Source organism: Mesoplodon bidens (assembly GCF_964165515.1).
Source record: "Mesoplodon bidens genome assembly, chromosome: 2".
Taxonomy (NCBI): Eukaryota; Metazoa; Chordata; class Mammalia; order Artiodactyla; family Ziphiidae; genus Mesoplodon; species Mesoplodon bidens.
This window is the reverse complement of record NC_138177.1, coordinates 182,630,432-182,648,579: the sequence shown is the minus strand read 5'-3', so window position 1 is coordinate 182,648,579 and position 18,148 is coordinate 182,630,432. Positions and strand designations below refer to the sequence as shown.

At 53.7% G+C, this 18,148-nt stretch overlaps 1 protein-coding gene across 1 annotated transcript in view; it reads right to left on the bottom strand.

The window, feature by feature from the left end:
• Positions 1 to 16,804, bottom strand: part of ACOT7 (acyl-CoA thioesterase 7) — a gene marked incomplete at its 5' end in the record, with an annotated part of 92,147 nt that extends 75,343 nt beyond the window's left edge. Inside the window, one exon of the mRNA XM_081225407.1 lies at positions 16,647 to 16,804. Coding sequence (XP_081081533.1) covers positions 16,647 to 16,804 — 158 coding nt within the window. The remainder of the gene's footprint in view (positions 1 to 16,646) is intronic.
• Between the last annotated feature and the right edge of the window lie 1,344 nt (positions 16,805 to 18,148).

The following is an 18,148-nucleotide window of genomic DNA, read 5'->3' as shown; positions in this document are numbered from 1 at the left end:
AGCACAGGAAAGAAGCGTCACTTGGCTTCCCAAATTTTCACTTAAAAAGATTTTTGAATCAACTCAAAATAGATTAAAAACTTGAACACAAGACCCGAAACCATAAAACTCCTAGGAGAAAACATAGGCCTTAGCGATAATTTTTTTAGATTTGACACCAAAAACAAAGGCAACAGAAGCAAAAATAAACAAGTGAGACTACATCAAACTAAAAAGCTTCTGCACAGCAAAGGAAGCCATCAGCAAAATGAAAAGATAACCTGTGGGATGGGAGAAAACATTAATATCCAAAATACATAAAGAACTCATACAACTCATACAAATAGCAAAACAAACAAACAACCCAATTAAAAAATGGGCAGAGGATCTGAATGGACATTTTTCCAAACAGGCACATAAAAAGATACTCGACATCATTAACCATCAGGGAAATGTAAATCAAAACCACAACGAGGGGACTTCCCTGGTGGTCCAGTGGTTAAGACTCCTCACTTCCAAAGCAGGGCGCGTGGGTTCGATCCCTGGCCAGGCAACTCAGATTCCATACACCGCGTGGTGTGGCCAAAAATTAAAACATTAAAAAGAAAAAAAACCCAACACAATGAGATCTCACATCACACCTGTTAGAATGGCTATTATCGAAAAGACAAGAAACAAGTGCCGACAAGGATGTGGAGAAAAGGGAACCCTTGTGCGCGGCTGATGGGAGTGTAAACTGGTGCAGCCACTGTGGAAAACAGCCTGAAGGTTCCTCAAAAAATTAAGACTAGAACTATCATTTGATCCAGCAGTCCCACTTCTGGGTATTAATCTGAAGGAAATGAAATCACTCTCTTTTAGAGATACCTGCAGCCCCACGTTCCCTGTAGCATTATTTACAGTAGGCAAGACATGAAACAACCTAAGTGTCCACTGATGGATGAATGGACGAAGCAGACATGGGGGGGGGCGGGTGTGTGTGTGTGTGTGTGTGTGTGTGTGTGTGTGTGTGTGTGTGTGTGTGTGTGTGTGTGTGTGTGTGTGAGAGAGAGAGAGAGAGAGAGAGAGAGAGAGAGAGATTCAGCCATAAAAAAGAAGGACATCCTGCCATTTGCAACAACATGGATAGACCTGGAAGGCAATTAGGCCCCATGAGATAAGTCAGACAGAAGAAGACAAAAACTCCATCATTTTACTTATACGTGGAATCTAAAAAGCTCAAACTCATAGATACAGAGAACAGACTGGTGGTTGCCAGAGACCGGAGCGGTTCCGGGGGGATGGGTTAAAACAGGAAAAGGGGGTCAAAAGGTACAAACTTCCAGTTATAAAATAACTCACGGGGATGTAACGTACAGCATGGTGACTAAAGTTAACAAGACTATGTCATATATTTGAAAGTTACCGAGAGAGCAGATCTCAAAAGTTCTCATCACGAGAAAAAGAAATTATAGCGATGTGAGATGATGGGTGTTAACTGAACTTACTGCGGTGATCATTTCACCACACACACATATGCCAAGTCACCATGTTGTACAGTTTTATATGTCAATCATATATCCATAAAACTGAAAAAATAAAATAATTTAAAAATTTAAAAACTTTTTAAGTTTAAAAAATCCGAGCTTATACTAGAGTTGTGGTTTTTTTTCAGCCTGAGTGAAGAGGTAGCCAATTCAAATAACAAAACGGCTGTATCAGACTCTTTCCTCTGTATTTGTTTTCAACTTAGTAAAGACCAGACAGTGTGCATCTCTGCGTGCGGGAACCGGTGCCTGGTGGATGCCCAGGTGGGGTAAGGGCTGGATGGGGGTTCCAGACAGGTGAGGACCGAAACGTTTTGACACCAGGAGTACCAGAGCCTGCCTCTGGCGGAGCCTGGTTCCTTTCTGTGGGCTTGCCTTTCCCGGTCTGTAAAGTGGGGCTGCCCACGCCAGGCTGGTGCAGAAGGATGCAGGGCCAGGGGGAGAAGTGCAGAAAGAGGGCCCCAGGGGGCAGGAGGAAGTGCTTGCATCCGGCAGGGCCCTGACGAGGGAGGGACTGATAAGGAGGTGGCCTCTGAAATAGGAGAACAGGGGATGGCGCCTGCGCCACCCTGCCACACTGGGGGTCCCTGGGGACCCCATGCCATCAACATCCCAATGCCCCCGGGGTCCCTGGGCACTTAGGCGTAAATGCCAGGCGCTCCAGACTGCATACTCTCCAGCCCCCTCCCGTCCTGGTCACCCTGGGTCCTGCCCCAAGGACCGTCCTAACCCTCCAGGCCGGCTGGCCACCCAGACAGGCAGCGCAGACACAAACCTTCCCCCAGGACCTGACCCTGACTCGGCCCTGCAGTTCCTGCAGACACGGGGGCCAGAGCCCAGCTCACTCACCCCTTTCCTGTGGCCCCAAATCAGGACTCCTTCCCCACGGCCTCACCGTGGTTCCTTCCTGGCCTCCATCCGCATGCTGAGCTGTGATCCCACACCTGCCCTCCCTCCCTCCAAAGGGCGCAGGAGCTACTGGGCAGGGTCCTCCTCAACCCACCTTCCCCAGAGCTCCCCTCACGCGTGTCGCCTCCAGGCAGGACTGGGAGGAAGGAGGGCCGCCAGGAGAACACGCGGCCCCTCTGTGGAGCTTTTGTTTTCCCACGTTTAGTAAAGACATGGGTATGAAAAGTGCTTCACTATTTAAAAAGAAGAAAAGACAGCCCAGCAGACCAAGCACGATGCCACGCGGCGCTGCCCACGGGTGTCTGAGCAGGGACGCAACGGGGCGGTACTGGGCGCGCACGCTGGCCGGCTGGGGCCGTGCAGACGTCTGAGTCCAGGATGCCGAAGCTCTGGGTTTTCAAGAGAAGCTGGCAATCCAGAGTCTAACGTGACATCTCCTGATATTTGACTGGCCTCGCCCGACTGAAATGTTTCAACCCCACGCAGGCCGGCTCGGGGGGCGGGGGGCCGGGGGGCAGAGCAGGTGGCAGGCTGACCCAGTCCCGGGGGAGACGCTGTGTGACCCATTCTCCCTCCCACCTCTCTCTGCCCCTCTGCCCATGCCAACCTGCAACTCCCTCACTCCTCAGACCCCAGAAACTTCAGAGGAAAGTGGAAGGTCAGCCCAGGGAGCCCTTCCAGCTTCCCACCCCTCATGTCCTCTCGTCCAGCTGGTGGCACAGACACCGCCTCTGGTGAGCGGGCCCACACCCCACGCATCCTCTTCACCATCCTCCACTGCCCCCGCCCTCCCAGCAGTGGCGTCTGAATGTCACCATGTCACCCACTGCCCCTCCAGCTGCTCCTGTCCCAGAGCACAGGATGAGATGGCCAGGGCTGGGCCCATGGCTAACCGAAGTAGACACCACCTGGACTCCGCTCCCCTCCGGGGCAGACACAAAGCTGATGACAGGAGCGCGAAGGAAGCTGCACAGACCCGGGTCAAGGAGTCACTCCCAGAAGGGGCAGCCCCTCACCTGGATGCCTGGGAAAACTTCGCAGAGGATGTGACACCTGGGCCAAGCCCCGGAGGGGGAGCAGGGCTGAGCCAGGGACAGGGGGCAGGGGATGTTCCAGGAAGAGGGCGCATCTCAGGGGAAGGCCCCTGCGCTGGGAGAGCTCGGTGGGTCCAGAAACAGATGACAACCCCCCAACGCTGGCCAGCAGCCTGTGGGGAGACGGGGGTGAAGAGGGGAGCGGGATGATGGAGCCAGGAGCTTGTCACGAGGGCCTGGGGCTGGCTGGGGACAGCGTCTGGACTTGTCCTGGGGGACGGGGCGGCTTCGGGGAGACCGAGGCAGGGCTGGTATGCGGGGAGTCACTTGGGGACCAGGGGTGGGGGCTTCTTCGTCTGCCTCTTGCCTCCCAGCCCTAACCCACCGCCCACCCCACTGCCCCAAGAGTCCCTCTTCTTAAGCAGGAGTGTTCGCCCCTGCTCAGACCCTCCAGGGACCCTCCTACGGAATAAAGATTCAACATCCAACTCCCGGGACTTCCCCCGGTGATCCAGCGACTCCCAGCTTCCACCGCAGGGGGAGTGGGTTTGATCCCTGGTCAGGGAACTAAGATCCTGCATGCCCTGCGGGGTGGCCAGAAAAACAAAAGATTCAACTTCCTAGTGAGGCGTTTGAAGCCCTCAGGGATCTGGAACTTTCCTCGCCTGATCTCCCACTGTCCTGCAGGGCTCCAAGCTGCACCTGCCCAGACCAGCGCTGCTGGCCAGGCACACCCGGGCCTTCCCACTGCCCTGCCTGTGCCCACCTGTCCCTAGGGGCTCATCGATGAATGGGGAGCATGAGTGGATACAACCTCCCGGAGGGCAACCTGGTGTTACCGTTATCCGTCCAAACTCCAGATGCACAGGCTGCTCTAAGCCAGCCATTCCACTGAGAGGAATTCACCCTACAGATGTTTGCACACATGATTAAACCACGTGTGTTCAAGGTTACTCACTGCAAAGCTGTTTATCATGCAAAGACTGGCCGTGTCCTAAATGTCCACCAATAAGGGACTCAGATTAATTTATATCCACACAACACAAGAGTGCACAGCCCTAAGCAAGAGGGAGGAACGGTCTAGGAGAAGCACTGTTAGATGAAAAAAGGCAAAGCGCAGAATGATGGGAACCAGGTGACTACACCTGCAGGCCCCGTGTAGACCAACCCTGGAGGGAGGCCAGGGAAACTGGAAGCTTTCACGGCCCTTGAGAGGGGAACTAGCGACTGGAGTCAGGGTGGTATGTTCTAAGGACAAAGAACAAGATAAACTCAAAGGGCCAATATTGCCGGAACAAAGAGTTACAGGACTCCCATCACTCTGTCACAATGGGACCACTGCCATGTCCCAGAGCCCTCCCAAGCAGCATGCCCTATCCCTTTCCCATCCCATATAAGGAAAAACATTTGCCCAGTTTTCCTCCTGCTCAGCACGCTGAAAGTATACATACTCTGCCCAGTCAGCAGATGACTCGCAGGTTCCCTGGCTATAAAAACAGACAAGCGGGGCTTCCCTGGTGGCGCAGTGGTTGGGAGTCCACCTGCCGGTGCGGGGCACACGGGTTCGTGCCCCGGTCCGGGAGGATCCCACATGCCGCGGAGCGGCTGGGCCCATGAGCCATGGCCGCTGAGCCTGTGCGTCTGGAGCTTGTGGTCCACAATGGAAGAGGCCACAACAGTGAGAGGCCCGCGTACCGTAAAAAAAAAAAAAAAAAAAAAAACACAGACAAGCAACCCATACTCATTGTCAACTCTCCCTGGCTACCAGGAAGTCGGCCAGCTGTTCTTGCAGCAACCCTTCTCTTTAATAAACTCTGTCTTCCTTACATTCTGCCTTGTGTCTGGAAATTCTTTTCCAACCCACGCTCGGACCATGACATTGTGGTGGCCCGTACGGGGATATCTCTTGGGGGATCTCTTTCCCCACCTCCTCTCCTCATTTCTTTCCTTTTTTTTTTTGCAGTACACGGGCCTCTCACTGTCATGGCCTCTCCCGTTGCGGAGCACAGGCTCCGGACACGCAGGCCCAGTGGCCATGGCTCATGGGCCCAGCCGCTCCACGGCATGTGGGATCTTCCCGGACCGGGGCACAAACCCGTGTCCCCCACATCGGCAGGCGGACTCTCAACCACTGTGCCACCAGGGAAGCCCCTCTCCTCATTTCTTGAGACCCTCTGGGAACAGGCAAGTTGCTGTGGAAGCAACGGAGGACTCTGGCCAGGGCCACACCCTAGTGTGTTCCGAAGGCTCCACGCTCACTTCGCCCCAGTAACTGCCGCCCAGAACGGGTGAGGGTCCCTCTGTCTTCCTCCTGACTGAGGACTAGGCCGATTGGTATCGTGCGGGCACGGGTCAGGCATTTAAAAGCCATAAGGGGACCTGCCGCTTGAAGACTCCCGTGAAAGGATAAGGGAGTCATGGAATGGACCAGGCTGTTAGAGCGTCTGTCCCCAGCAAGACATCTTCCGTGCACCGTGAGGCACATATTGGTTCAAGCAGAACACTGAGCCCCCTCCCCTTGGCCGCCGCCTGCCCGGCAGGACTACGAGGCCGATTCCTCAGCCTGTCTTCTCTGTTACACTTTCACCTTTTTCTCGGTCCGGATTGACTTACAGGAGCCTAGGCGTTGCCTCTGAGCCGTCCCCGGAGTGCCTTTCACGTTTCAGGGCATCGCCAAGCGGGGGGTCACCCGGTGGGTCCCGGGAATCTCTCTGTTTTCTTTCTTGCCCTGCCCAAGTCACCAGGTGCCTTAGTCGAACGCTCAGGGGTCACCTCTCACGGTCGGACGCGACTGTTGGGAAGGTCAGCCTATTTTGTGCCTTAGTCACACGGAGAGATCACTGGGACAAAGGGGACGCCTCTCTGTCAGCCGGTGACTCTCAGAACCCCCGTTCTACGGCACACAGGCTAAGAACGCGTTCTGGTACATCTCGGGAGCCTCCCTCAGACTCACCCCGCGGTTGTATCCTTAGGAACTGGAAAATTTTGACCCTGAGAATCTCAAAAAGAAGCGGCTCATTTTCCTTTGTAATACGGCTTGGCCCCAGTATAAACTGGGGGACCGAGAACAGTGGCCTCCTAACAGCACACTAAATTATGACACGATCCTCCAACTTGATCTCTTTTGCCGGAAACAAGGAAAGGACTCAGAGGTTCCTTATGTCCAGAGCTTTATGGCCCTTAGAATCCGGAGCCGAGGGACTCGTGCCACCATGTGTCTTCTGTTGCCACCTTATCCCCCGACCCCCTCTGCCTCCCTCTCCAGCAGATCTCCCAGGCGACCCTCTACTCGACCTTTCCTGTCCCCCACATCAACCCCCTTTGCTTCAGCCCCTGCCCCCGCCTCAACCCACAGCTCCCAACAGCCACCCCCTTATCAGGGCGAAAGCCCCCTCTTCCCTCCCCGCACAAGATCGAGGACTGCCCAACGCCAGGAAACAGATTCTAATATGCTTCCCTTAAGGGAAGTAGCAAATGGAGACATGGGCACTATTAAGAGTCCATGTTCCCTTTCCCATGTCGGACATTTCCCAAATTCAAAACAAGTTAGGTTCCTTCAGTCTGGATCCCACCACCTTTACTAAGGAATTTCAGGCCCTCACCATAGCCTCTGACCTGACCCGGCAAGACATTCATGCAGTCCTGACCGCTTGTTGTACTCATGAAGAGAAAAACATGATATGGGCATCAGCCCAAGCTTGGGCAGACGAGGCACAGCTCTGTTTCCAAAACCTGGATGGTTGGGGACCCATCTGGGGCCGGGTAAATGACTCTCTTTGTAACTACACCCTCAATTTTAATCAGACTAGCCTGGAGTGGGATCCCTGGTCCGAGGAAAATAAACATGATGTACATGAAGGTAATTTCGCTTTGTGTTGGGGAAATTCAAGGAAAAATGTGACTAAGAAATATATTAATGAAGACCATATCCCCATAAACAGCTCGGTCCTGGGAACTAAATATGTGGGGATCAGTGTGACCACCAGACATTTACTTAGTTTAACCTCCCGGCAAGATTCTCCTCCAAAATATAACATAATTCAGCGAATATTCAGAAATTTGTTATGCCAATCCGCCCGTCACACTCATCATCACTCAGAGCCCGGATTCTCCCCTTTATGTGTAGATGATTATTTCCTCGGAGTTTGGCCTTCCCAATATAACCCTAGGCCATGGGACCCCAGTCTCTTTCCAGAGGAAAACTCCCAAAAGGTCAGGGCCTGGCTCTGGGGACCCACAGCAGGGGTATCCTTGAGAGGCACCGGATTTTCATTTCTATGTGGTAACAGGGTCTATCTGGATCTTCCCACACTTTGGAGGGGCTCCTGCACAATTATTGCTGTGGTCCCAGAGGCGACCATTATGACTACAAAGGATTTAGCTTCCTCAGGAGGCATTCCCAGCCTTGGGTCCTTCGTCGAAGAGGCCTTAAGACCTGTCCTGGAGAGACAAAAATGAACCCCTGCTTGGTGGGGACATGCTTATGATAACCCAGTTCTTGATCAGCCTGAAATAATATGTAGCATCTTTAGAGGGCTCTCCTGGTTTGCAGGCATACCCCTTAGAGAGGAGCGTTGTCCATCTCACCATCATGGTCCAGGAACCTTGGAAGGCTACAGTAGCAGCCACTGAGGAACAGCAGTCAGCCCTAGGCTCTCTGGCTGAGGGGATTTTACAAAATAGGAGGGCCCTTAATGTTATAACAGCTGAGGTGGGGGTGTCTGTGCCCTGCTAAATGAGACATGCTGCTTCTATATTAATACCTCTGGCCAGGTTAAAGAAGACCTTCAGATTCTAAAGAAAAACATCAAATTAATATAAGATTTAAAAGAGAGAGCAGGACAGGGCCCCAAGCTGGCTTTCGAACCTCCTCTCCTCTATGGGGATCCAGATATGGACATGGCTATTGCCCTTGTTGGGACCATTAATCCTGATAGCCTTTGTTTTGTTGTTTGGCCCCTGCATTATTAACACATTATCTCAATTCATCTCCTGACAGGTTCAAAAGATTCAGTTCCAGATGGTGCTACAACAAGAGTACCAGCCAGTTGGCACACGGAATACTCTGGAACAAGCTGCCTAATCAATCTGCAGGATCTCATCTCCCTCCGTAAATATACCCTGATAGAGAGTGGGCATTGGGACCCAGGGCCCCACAATGCCCCTGTCCAGCAGGAAGTAGCCAGAGAGATTGTCACCCCCTTCTCCTTACAAAAAGAGTTCCCGAACACCTGAGAAGGAGCTAGGCAGGTATGTAGACGTGAGCAGGGTATCCAACAGGGCCAAAGAATTGGCCTGTAAATAAAGAGAGGGGGGAATGTAGTGTGCTCCAAGGACAAAGAACAAGATAAACTCAAAGGGCCAATATTGCCGGAACAAAGAGTTACAGGACTCCCATCACTGTCACAATGGGACCACTGCCATGTCCCAGAGCCCTCCCAAGCAGCATGCCCTGTCCCTTTCCCATCCCATATAAGGAAAGACATTTGCCCAGTTTTCCTCCCGCTCAGCACGCTGAAAGTATACATACTCTGCCCAGTTAGCAGATGACTCGCAGGTTCCCTGGCTATAAAAACAGACAAGCAACCCATACTCATTGTCGACTTTCCCTGGCTACCAGGAAGTCGGCCAGCTGTTCTTGCAGCAACACTTCTCTTTAATAAACTCTGTCTTCCTTACATTCTGCCTTGTGTCTGGAAATTCTTTTCCAACCTGCGCTCAGATCACGACACATAAATAACTCAGCATTCCCTCGGAAAGATAAAGACTCCATTTGAAAACAGAACCACAGGAATTCCCTGGCAGTCCAGTGGTCAGGACTCAGTGCTCTCACTGCCGGGGACCCCGGGTTCAATCCCTGGTCAGGGAACTAAGATCCCACAAGCCAGGTGGTGCGGCCAAAAAATAAAAATAAAAACAGAATCACAAAACAATTATCCCATCTAAAATACGAACTCCTTAATATAACTTTTTTCTAATTGGCTTTATTCAACAATTCGTGAATTGGACAGCATCCCATCTAGCAAGCAGAAAGGAGCTCCTCTTTTTCTTTTTTTTTAAACTAACATTTTTTTTAAAAATAAATTTATTTATTTATTTATTTTTGGCTGCGTTGGGTCTTCGTTGCTGTGCACAGCTTTCTCTAGTTGTGGTGAGCGGGGGCTACTCTTCATCGTGGTGCGTGGGCTTCTCATTGCGGTGGCTTCTCTTGTTGCGGAGCACGGGCTCTAGGCGCTCGGGCTGCAGTAATGTGGCATGTGGGCTCAGTAGTTGTGGCTCGTGGGCTCTAGAGCACAGGCTCAGGAGTTGTGGTGCACGGGCTTAGTTGCTCCATGGCATGTAGGATCTTCCTGGACCAGGGCTCGAACCCGTGTCTCCTGCTTTGGCAGGCGGATTCTTGACCACTGTGCCCCCAGGGAAGTCCCCAGGAAGGCACTTTTTGAGGTGATGGAAAAGTTCTATGTCACAACTGTGATCATTACACAGGTGTACACATTTGTCAAAAGTGAACCATACATTAAAAATAGGTACATTTGGGCTTCCCTGGTGGCGCAGTGGTTGAGGGTCCGCCTGCTGATGCAGGGGACGCGGGTTCGTGCCCCGGTCCGGGAGGATCCCACGTCGCGGAGCAGCTGGGCCCATGAGCCATGGCCGCTGAGCCTGCGCATCCGGGGCCTGTGCTCCGCAACGGGAGAGGCCACAACAGTGAGAGGCTCGCGTAACGCAAAAAAAAAAAAAAAAAAAGGGTGCATTTTATGGCACATACATTATACCTCAGTAAAGGTTGTTTTTTTAAAAAAGCATAACTACAATACAATTACCTCACCTTAAAAAAAAGCGGGGGGTGGGGTGGGGAATTCCCTGGCAGTCCAGTGGTTAGGACTTCTCGCTTCCACTGCAGGGGGCTCGGGTTCGATACCTAGAACCCTGGTCGGGGAACTAGTGAGGCAGGAGATAGATGGGCTCCAGGCTAGGCATTTACAACTGGCCTCCTGTTCACATTTCTTGGGGCAGGAAAAGGTGGGCTTCAGGCTGGACACTTACAACTAGCCTCCTGTTTGCATTTCCTGAGACAGGAGATAGGTGGGCTCCAGGTTAGATATTTATGACCAGCCTCCTGTCTGCCCTTCGAGATAGAAATAACAAGAGGAACAGGGTAAATAGCTGGACTTTGTCTCCTGTGGACACTTTAAGATAACAGTCACGGCAGGAACACAGAGGGGCTAAACCTTGCTTGAGTAAAAGATCAAGAGGTCTTATATTTCCCATCCTTGGGGCAAGGGAGACATTGCACCTGTGCAGAAAGGCTCCTTGGGGGTCAAAAGTCACCCAGAATAGGTGATGCCAAGGCCCCCCATAGGCCTCTGGGCCGGAATCCATCTTGGAAAAAAGTTGTGCACACAGGCTGGGGAGGGTCCTAGGGCAGGTCAGGTGTGGAAAAAGAAACCAGATAATTGGCCAAAGGTAAACAAAGACCCGGAAGAACTGCCCCATATAAATGACTTGGCCACCTCTTCACTGTTCCTCCTCACTGGGGGGGACGCCCACGCCCTTTCTCCCCGGGTGTGCATCTCTGCCCTGCTTCCGTCTTAACTAAACTGTTTCTCTGTGAGCTCTCCCACGTGCTGTGTTATGTCTCTAATGATAAACTTTGTACCTGTTTTTACACTTTTTGCCTCCTTGAGAAATGCATTTTTCAGTGGGGGTAAGAGCCAGGGGAACTTTGCTTCTAGACTCTAGCCCCTGGTGAACTAGTGGCTAGGATTCCTGGGTGTCATCCAGGCTGCCCAGGTTCAATTCCTGGGCGGGGAACTAAGATCTCGCTTCAGGCCACCACTCACTGCTGCTGCTTCTCCGAGATCACTAGGGTCCTGCAGGCCTCGTGGCAGGGCCAAAGAAACCACCAGAAATTCCTTAGTATCCCTAACTGTCAAGGGACTATTCACGTTTCCCCAAGTATCTCATAGATGTTTTAAAATCTGCATTTTGGGGACTTCCCTGGTGGCTCAGCGGATGGGACTCCACACTCCCGGTGCAGGGGACCCGGGTTCAATCCCTTGTCAGGGAACTAGATCCCACATGCATGCTGCCACTGAGAGTTCGCGTGCCACAACTGGGGAGCCCGCCTGCCGCAACTAAGGAGCCCGTGAGCCACAAATAAGGAGCCTGCCATCCACAACTAAGACCCAGTGCAACCAAATAAATAAATAATTTTCTTTTTTTAAAAATCTGCATGTTGTTGACTTTTCTACTGAAGCATAACTTGCATGCAGCAAATCAGTATTTATAATAAGCTTCCTCAGTTATTCAGATGTAGGTAGCCCACAGGCGGGGTGACCATATAATTTACCCTCCTCCTCAGGATACCCCCGAGAGTGAAAGAAAGTGGACCGGGAGGCACAGGGCATAGTCACCCCAGGCTGGGCCCCACCCAGAGAAGCACCACCCACAGGGGGAAGCAACTCCTGGCCTGACTGAAACCAGGGAGCTGGGAAGCAGTGGTGCCAAGGCGAGGGCGATGCCAGGCTGCCTGGCCCACTGACGGGGAGGCTGGATGGTGGGTGAGCACAGCCTGGCCCACCACAGGCTCCCTGGGCTGCAAAGACTGCATCTTCACCCACAGCTCCTGCATCCCCGCAGGAAGGGAGCCAGCACTGTGCATCGCATTATGGAATGTGCCAGAATACTAACTCCAAGTGCGGTTTCTGTAACTCAGATTCTATGTTTTCACTGACTTCCCTGTAAACCCAAAGACAAAGCCCCAAAGAGAAAAAATTCCAAACGGGCAAACCTCGAAGATAAAGCAAGTCACATGACTATTCTGGCTTCCCAGTGCATATAAAAGTTATGTTTACGCTATCAAATGTGTAATAATTTAAAAAACACTTTATTTTATATCTATGACATGAGGAATAAAACCAATATTTTCTAATAACTATAAATGGAGTATAACCTTTAAAAATTGGGAATCACTGTATTGTAACTTATGTAATACTGTACAGCAACTATACGTCAATAAAAAAATTTTTTAGTTAAAAAAACTTTATGGGCTTCCCTGGTGGCGCAGTGGTTGAGAGTCCGCCTGCTGATGCAGGGGACACAGGTTCGTGCCCCGGTCCGGGAAGATCCCACATGCCGCGGAGCGGCTGGGCCCGTGAGCCATGGCTACTGAACCTGAGCGTCCAGAGCCTGTGCTCCGCAACGGGAGAGGCCACAACAGTGAGAGGCCCACGTACAGAAAAAAATAAATAAATAAATTAAAAAAAAAACTTTATCGCCAAAACATGCTAACCATCACCTGACAACACAAAGTTGCCACAAACCTTCAATTTGTTAAAAAAAAAAAAAACCGCAGCAATATATTCAAAGTGCAATAAAGTGAGACGCAATAAAACGAGGGTGTGCTTGTACAAAAATTCAAGTCCATTCCACTAATCTTTATTGGCACATCTACCAGATGCCAGGCACTTTGCTGGGCATTCATGGTACAGCAGTGAACAAAGCAATCCCTGAGCTGAAGACACTTCCTAGTGGATTTACACCTACAAGCAGGGCAAGCGAAAGGAAAGTCTGCGGACCTCACACATCTACCTACAAAGGACTCCAGGGCATCTGCCCTGGGCCACGTACCTGCCAAGGTCCCCCTCCCTTAGCTCTGTTGTTGGGAGAGCTGCCTACAGTCCCCAGAAAGCTTCCAAGCTTCCCTTAGGAAACCCTGCCCCTCAGAGGCCTACCAGGAGTTCTGGTTTTTAAATTCCTCTACTTATTGCACTGTCCCATGAAGTAGCCACCAGCCACAGGAGGCCAGCCCGCATACATTTAAATAAATTTAAATGAATGCAATTAAAAATTCAGTTCCTCCATGTCTGACTGCATTTCAGGCACTCATTGGCCACTGGCGGCTAGTGCCGAGCGTACTGGACAGCGCAGACGTGGAGCATCTCCACCACCGCAGAAAGTTCTAGTGGACGCTGTACTCTCCATCAACCTGGTATGGGACCTGTCCTTCAACTTCACCGCGACCAGCACCCAGGGGCTCCTACTAGGGACCCGCACTGATGCCATGATCCAGCCTCACAACCAGATGTGAACGTGAGTCACGCTGAGCAGTGGAAAAGCATGACAATGGAACACCGGCCAGGGAACAACCCACCAGCTGCCTTCGCTCCCTTGGCTGTCAGGGTCCGAGGCCACCCTAGGCCAAGTCTTTACCCTCTGAGAGCCTCATTTTCCCCCATCGGTAAAATAACGGAGTTGGGCTGGGGGCTCCTAGGGTCATTCTGATTCTGACATTCTAGAACTCTGAGTCCAACAAGGAAAAAAGCAATTTGCTAACAAAATGTGAACTAACATCATTCAGAATAAACCAAAAGAAAAATGCTCTTCTGAGACTTTAAATGCTGTCCAGAGCCTGCATCTGTAGGGCTCGATAAAAAGAAGGAGGGACACGGGAATTCCCCGCAGTCCAGCGGTGAGGACTCCACGCTTCCACTGCAGGGGGCGCAGGAGGGCACAGCACACCGCAGTGGTCTGGCTGTCCAAAGTCTGGGCTCCCAGGGGTAAACTCCCCCCTCTGTTTTCAACGGCCCAGCACTGTGCCAAAGGTTTTACTCCTCACAGCCACCATGAAACAGGAACTGTTATTATCTCTGATTCACAGACAAGAATACTGAGGCCTAAAGCCCACATCTGCAGAAGGCAGAGCTGGGATTTGAACCTAGGCCCTTGGCTTCCTGAGCCTGGGTCCCACTTTTCAGACAAAAAGAGCTTCCGTTTACTTACAAGTGCCAGCCATTCTGCCAGGCTCTAGATACACTTTCTTTAGCACTCAGAACAACCCATGATAAAACGGGTCACAGAAAGTTAGGCAGCTTCCAAGGGGCGGAGGCCACATTCACACCCAGGCCTAGGACTGGAGAGCTGGCTCTGACCACTGCCCTCCCCAGACTTTAGGGCCCGAGCCCTTCAACACCTCCTTCTGAACCGAGAGCATGGGACCCTCTTAATCGTCTAGGATGGTGGTGGGTGTGGCATCCTCTCCCTGCTAGACTGTGAACCTGCTAAGCTGGGGACTGAATTTTCCATGTCCCTGTCCCTCCCTCAGGGCACTTCACCCCTTGGAGGCATCCAGTGAAGCTTGTTAAATTCATGGGCTGGGTTGCCCTAGGCCAGGAGGCTCCTCTTTCAACATGGGGTGTCAGCTCAGATGTCCTTAAAGGGCTCCCCACCCTGCTACATCCACTCCAGTGTCCTGGGGTTTCTCGGGGCCAAGTCGTTGTGACCACGGGCCTCATCACAACCCCTCCAACTCCCTTGGGCAGTTGTGTTGGCCACCTGAGGCTCACCTCAGCCAGGTATCCTGCCCACGTGTCCTCAGTCAGAGACAATATGCCATTGTGAATATATGAGCGGCAGCCCGGCAAGCAAGCACCGTGGGTAAGAAGTGTGCGCATACATGTCGAAGTGTCCAGGCTATCCAAAAGCCTATTAACTATGTTAGAGGCTGGTTTTTAAAAAGGTAGTATGCATAGATGGGCTATTCATCATCCTGATGAAGTAAATAAAAGCCCAGCCTTCCACGAGTAGATTGAAATCAGTATGTTCTTTTGTGGGGAACGCAGTGGAAAGAAAGTGGGTCTGGAGGCAGAAGACCCATCAGGAGCTGTGCTTCCCCGCCCCCAGCCCCGGGCTCTCGTGGCCGGATGACCTTACAGAGGCAATGGGTCTCCCGGGAGCTCAGCTTCCTCTTTCCTGGCAAGAGTGGTGGGCTCCCTGCCATCCTCCCTCCCAGGGGTGCTGGGCAAACCAAGCGAGATGAGAGATGCTACGAGCCCTTAGCAAATCACGAACTGCAAGGTCACCCGGCCAATATGAGGCAGAGACCGATCCAAGGACCTGATTCCAGGCTCGTCTGTCTCCCAATATCTCCCGATATTCTATTATTTTTGCCCTCAGAACCTGGAGTGGGTGGCGCCAAGATGGCCACACAGCCAATAACAAATCAATGGCGCAAGGCTTCCCCAAAGATTTCTTCTCCCTAGAAAACTCAAAACTGACCTTGAGGTCAGGAAAGGACTTTGACTCAGTCAAAAGTGGGGGTGGGGTCAGGGCACCCCACGATCCAGCACTGTCTGCCGAGCCTTTGCCTATTCCGAGGAGATGTCACCATCCACAAGAAACTAACCTGGCTTGGACCCAAGGTCAGTGTGACGCCCGGTCTCCAAATCTGAGGCACCGGCCCCCAAACAGGAAGGCGGGGTCACTGTCAACAGTGCATCAAGCGGCACAGGCCCTGTGGCAGGCCCCAGCGCCTGTTCGGCCTTGCCAGCCTCCTTGCTCTTCCTTAGCTCAGGCTCCAACGCCACCATGCCTGCTTCCGTCCTTTCCGAGGGAATGGAAAGTAACCTTGAGGCTGCCCTCCCGCATGTGTCGGAAATGAGCCGGCTCGTGATCTCCGGCGTCCTCGGGGCCCTCTATATACCGGTGCCGGTGGCGGAAGGCAGGGATGGTCCCCTGACAAGAACAACCCCTTGCCCCCTTTGTGTGAGATGCTTCCGGGCTCAATGGACCATCCTCTGTTCTTAGCCGTGAACTGTTAGAGGGGAAAGGTATTTACCGTTCTTCCTGTTTTCAGCGGCCTCCCGCCCAAAACCGTGGCAGGGCACTGAAGGGACCGCATATGTGCAGCCCCCGCCCACTCGGGCACCCACCGATGGGCTCAACCGGCTCCGGCCGCCGCCCAGCGAGCGGGTTACCTGCGCCTCACATGTCGAGGGACCCGGTTGGCTTTGAAACACCGCCCGGATAACGACCCCGAATTAGGGGGCTCACTGGGACCGGGGCTGGGGCTCCGGGGCGCTCGGGCAACGCGCGGGGCGGGACGTGGTGGGGCTGCGCTCCGACCCCCGCCCGGGGAAGGGCGCTGCACCGCTTCCTCGCGCAAACGGCCTGCGTGACCCCGGCGCCGCCCCGCAGATGCGCCGGAGGCCGGCGCGGCGGCGCGCGGGGAAGCTGCCGGATCTGCGGCAGCCGAGGCGCATCCCGGCCGCGGCGGGAGGGCGGGCGGGCGGGGTCCGGAGGCGACCGGCCCGGCGGGGGCGGCGACTGGGGAGGGGAAGGCGCGGGGCCGGTGGGCGTCAGCCAGGCCCGGGCGGCGACTCGGAGTCCTGGCCGCCCGCCCTCCGCGCGCCCCTCTTACCGGCAGATCTGGATGGCGGACGGGGTCTCGGCGGCGGGGCCCGACATGGTGGCGGCGGCGGCGGGAGCCTGAGGGAGCGCGCAGGTGTCTGGCAGGCCCGGCGCTGAATGAATTAGCCCGGGCGGTGCCGTGGAGGGGGAGGGGAGAGGCGGAGCCATTGCGCCGGAGAGGCGGGGCCTGTGCGCCGGCGGCGAATCGAACGCAGCCTCCTGCGAAGCCCCGCCCTTCGCACCCGCCCTCGTCCTGCCCCCGGGCCGGCGCCGGCTCCCCAGGCGTCCGGTTCTGGCGGCGGCGGGGCCTTGGTGGGGCGCCGCTTCCAGAAGGTTCGGCGGCGGCTGGGCGGAGCCGGTGCGGGGCTGGGCGACCTCGAGGGTCAGCCTCGCCCCGCGTGGCGCGTGTTTGAATTCGGCCTTCCCCCTGCCCGCGCCCGGCTGTTCAGGAGGCCGCGACCGGTACTCGCCTTCTCAGATCAGCCCTGAGAGGAAATTGGGGGCGGTTTCCCGTAAAGGAGCATTCATGGCCGAGATGGGAGGCACGTGGGTGCACAAAACGGGGAGCCAGGAACCTTCAGGCCTCAGCGAGTGTCTCTGCTGCAGGAACACGCAGCTGCTGGAGAGAAGCCAGAAACTGGGGTCCGTCTACACTGCCCGCTGTACACCACCTCTGGGTTCCAAAAAGACTTCCTGAGAGTGCTGAGGGTTTGCTTGGGGTGCGTGTCCTGCAGTGAGGAGCTGTAAAGATGCTGCTCTGTTCTGTTGCACACCCTGTGCCCAGCAGTGGAGTCCAGGCCAAGTCGGTGTCACAAAATCCACCCAGAAAAGAGGGGAAAGGTGGTCACATCTATGTGCTGTAATTTTCTTAATTAATTAATTTATTTATTTGGGGGCTGAGTTGGGTTTTCCTTGCTGCGCATGGGCTTTCTTCAGTTGCGGCGAGCGGGAACTACTCTTCGTTGCGGTGCACGGGCTTCTCATTAAGGTGGCTTCTCTTTGTTGTGGAGCACGGGCTCTAGGCATGCGGGCTTCAGTAGTTGTGGCGCATGGGCTTAGTTGCTCTGTGGCATGTGGGATCTTCCCGGAGCAGGTTTCCCTACGTTGGCAGGGGGATTCTTTTTTTTTATTTTTTCTTTTTTTGCGGTATGCGGGCCTCTCACTGTTGTGGACCCCCCCCGTTGCAGAGCACAGGCTCCGGACGTGCAGGCCCAGCGGCCACAGCCCACGGGCCCAGCCGCTCTGCGGCATGTGGGATCCTCCCGGACCGGGGCACGAGCCCGCGTCCCCTGCACCGGCAGGCGGACCCCCAACCACTGCGCCACCAGGGAAGCCCTGCAGGGGGATTCTTAACCACTGCGCCACCAGGGAAGTCCCAATGTGCTGTAATTTCAGAGAGCCATTACTCCGTATGAGACTTGACTTTCTCCCAATTTTTTACAATATACATAGATTGCTTCTGTAGTCAGATTTTTAAAAATCAAAACCCGTGGAACTCAAGCTCGCCCATTT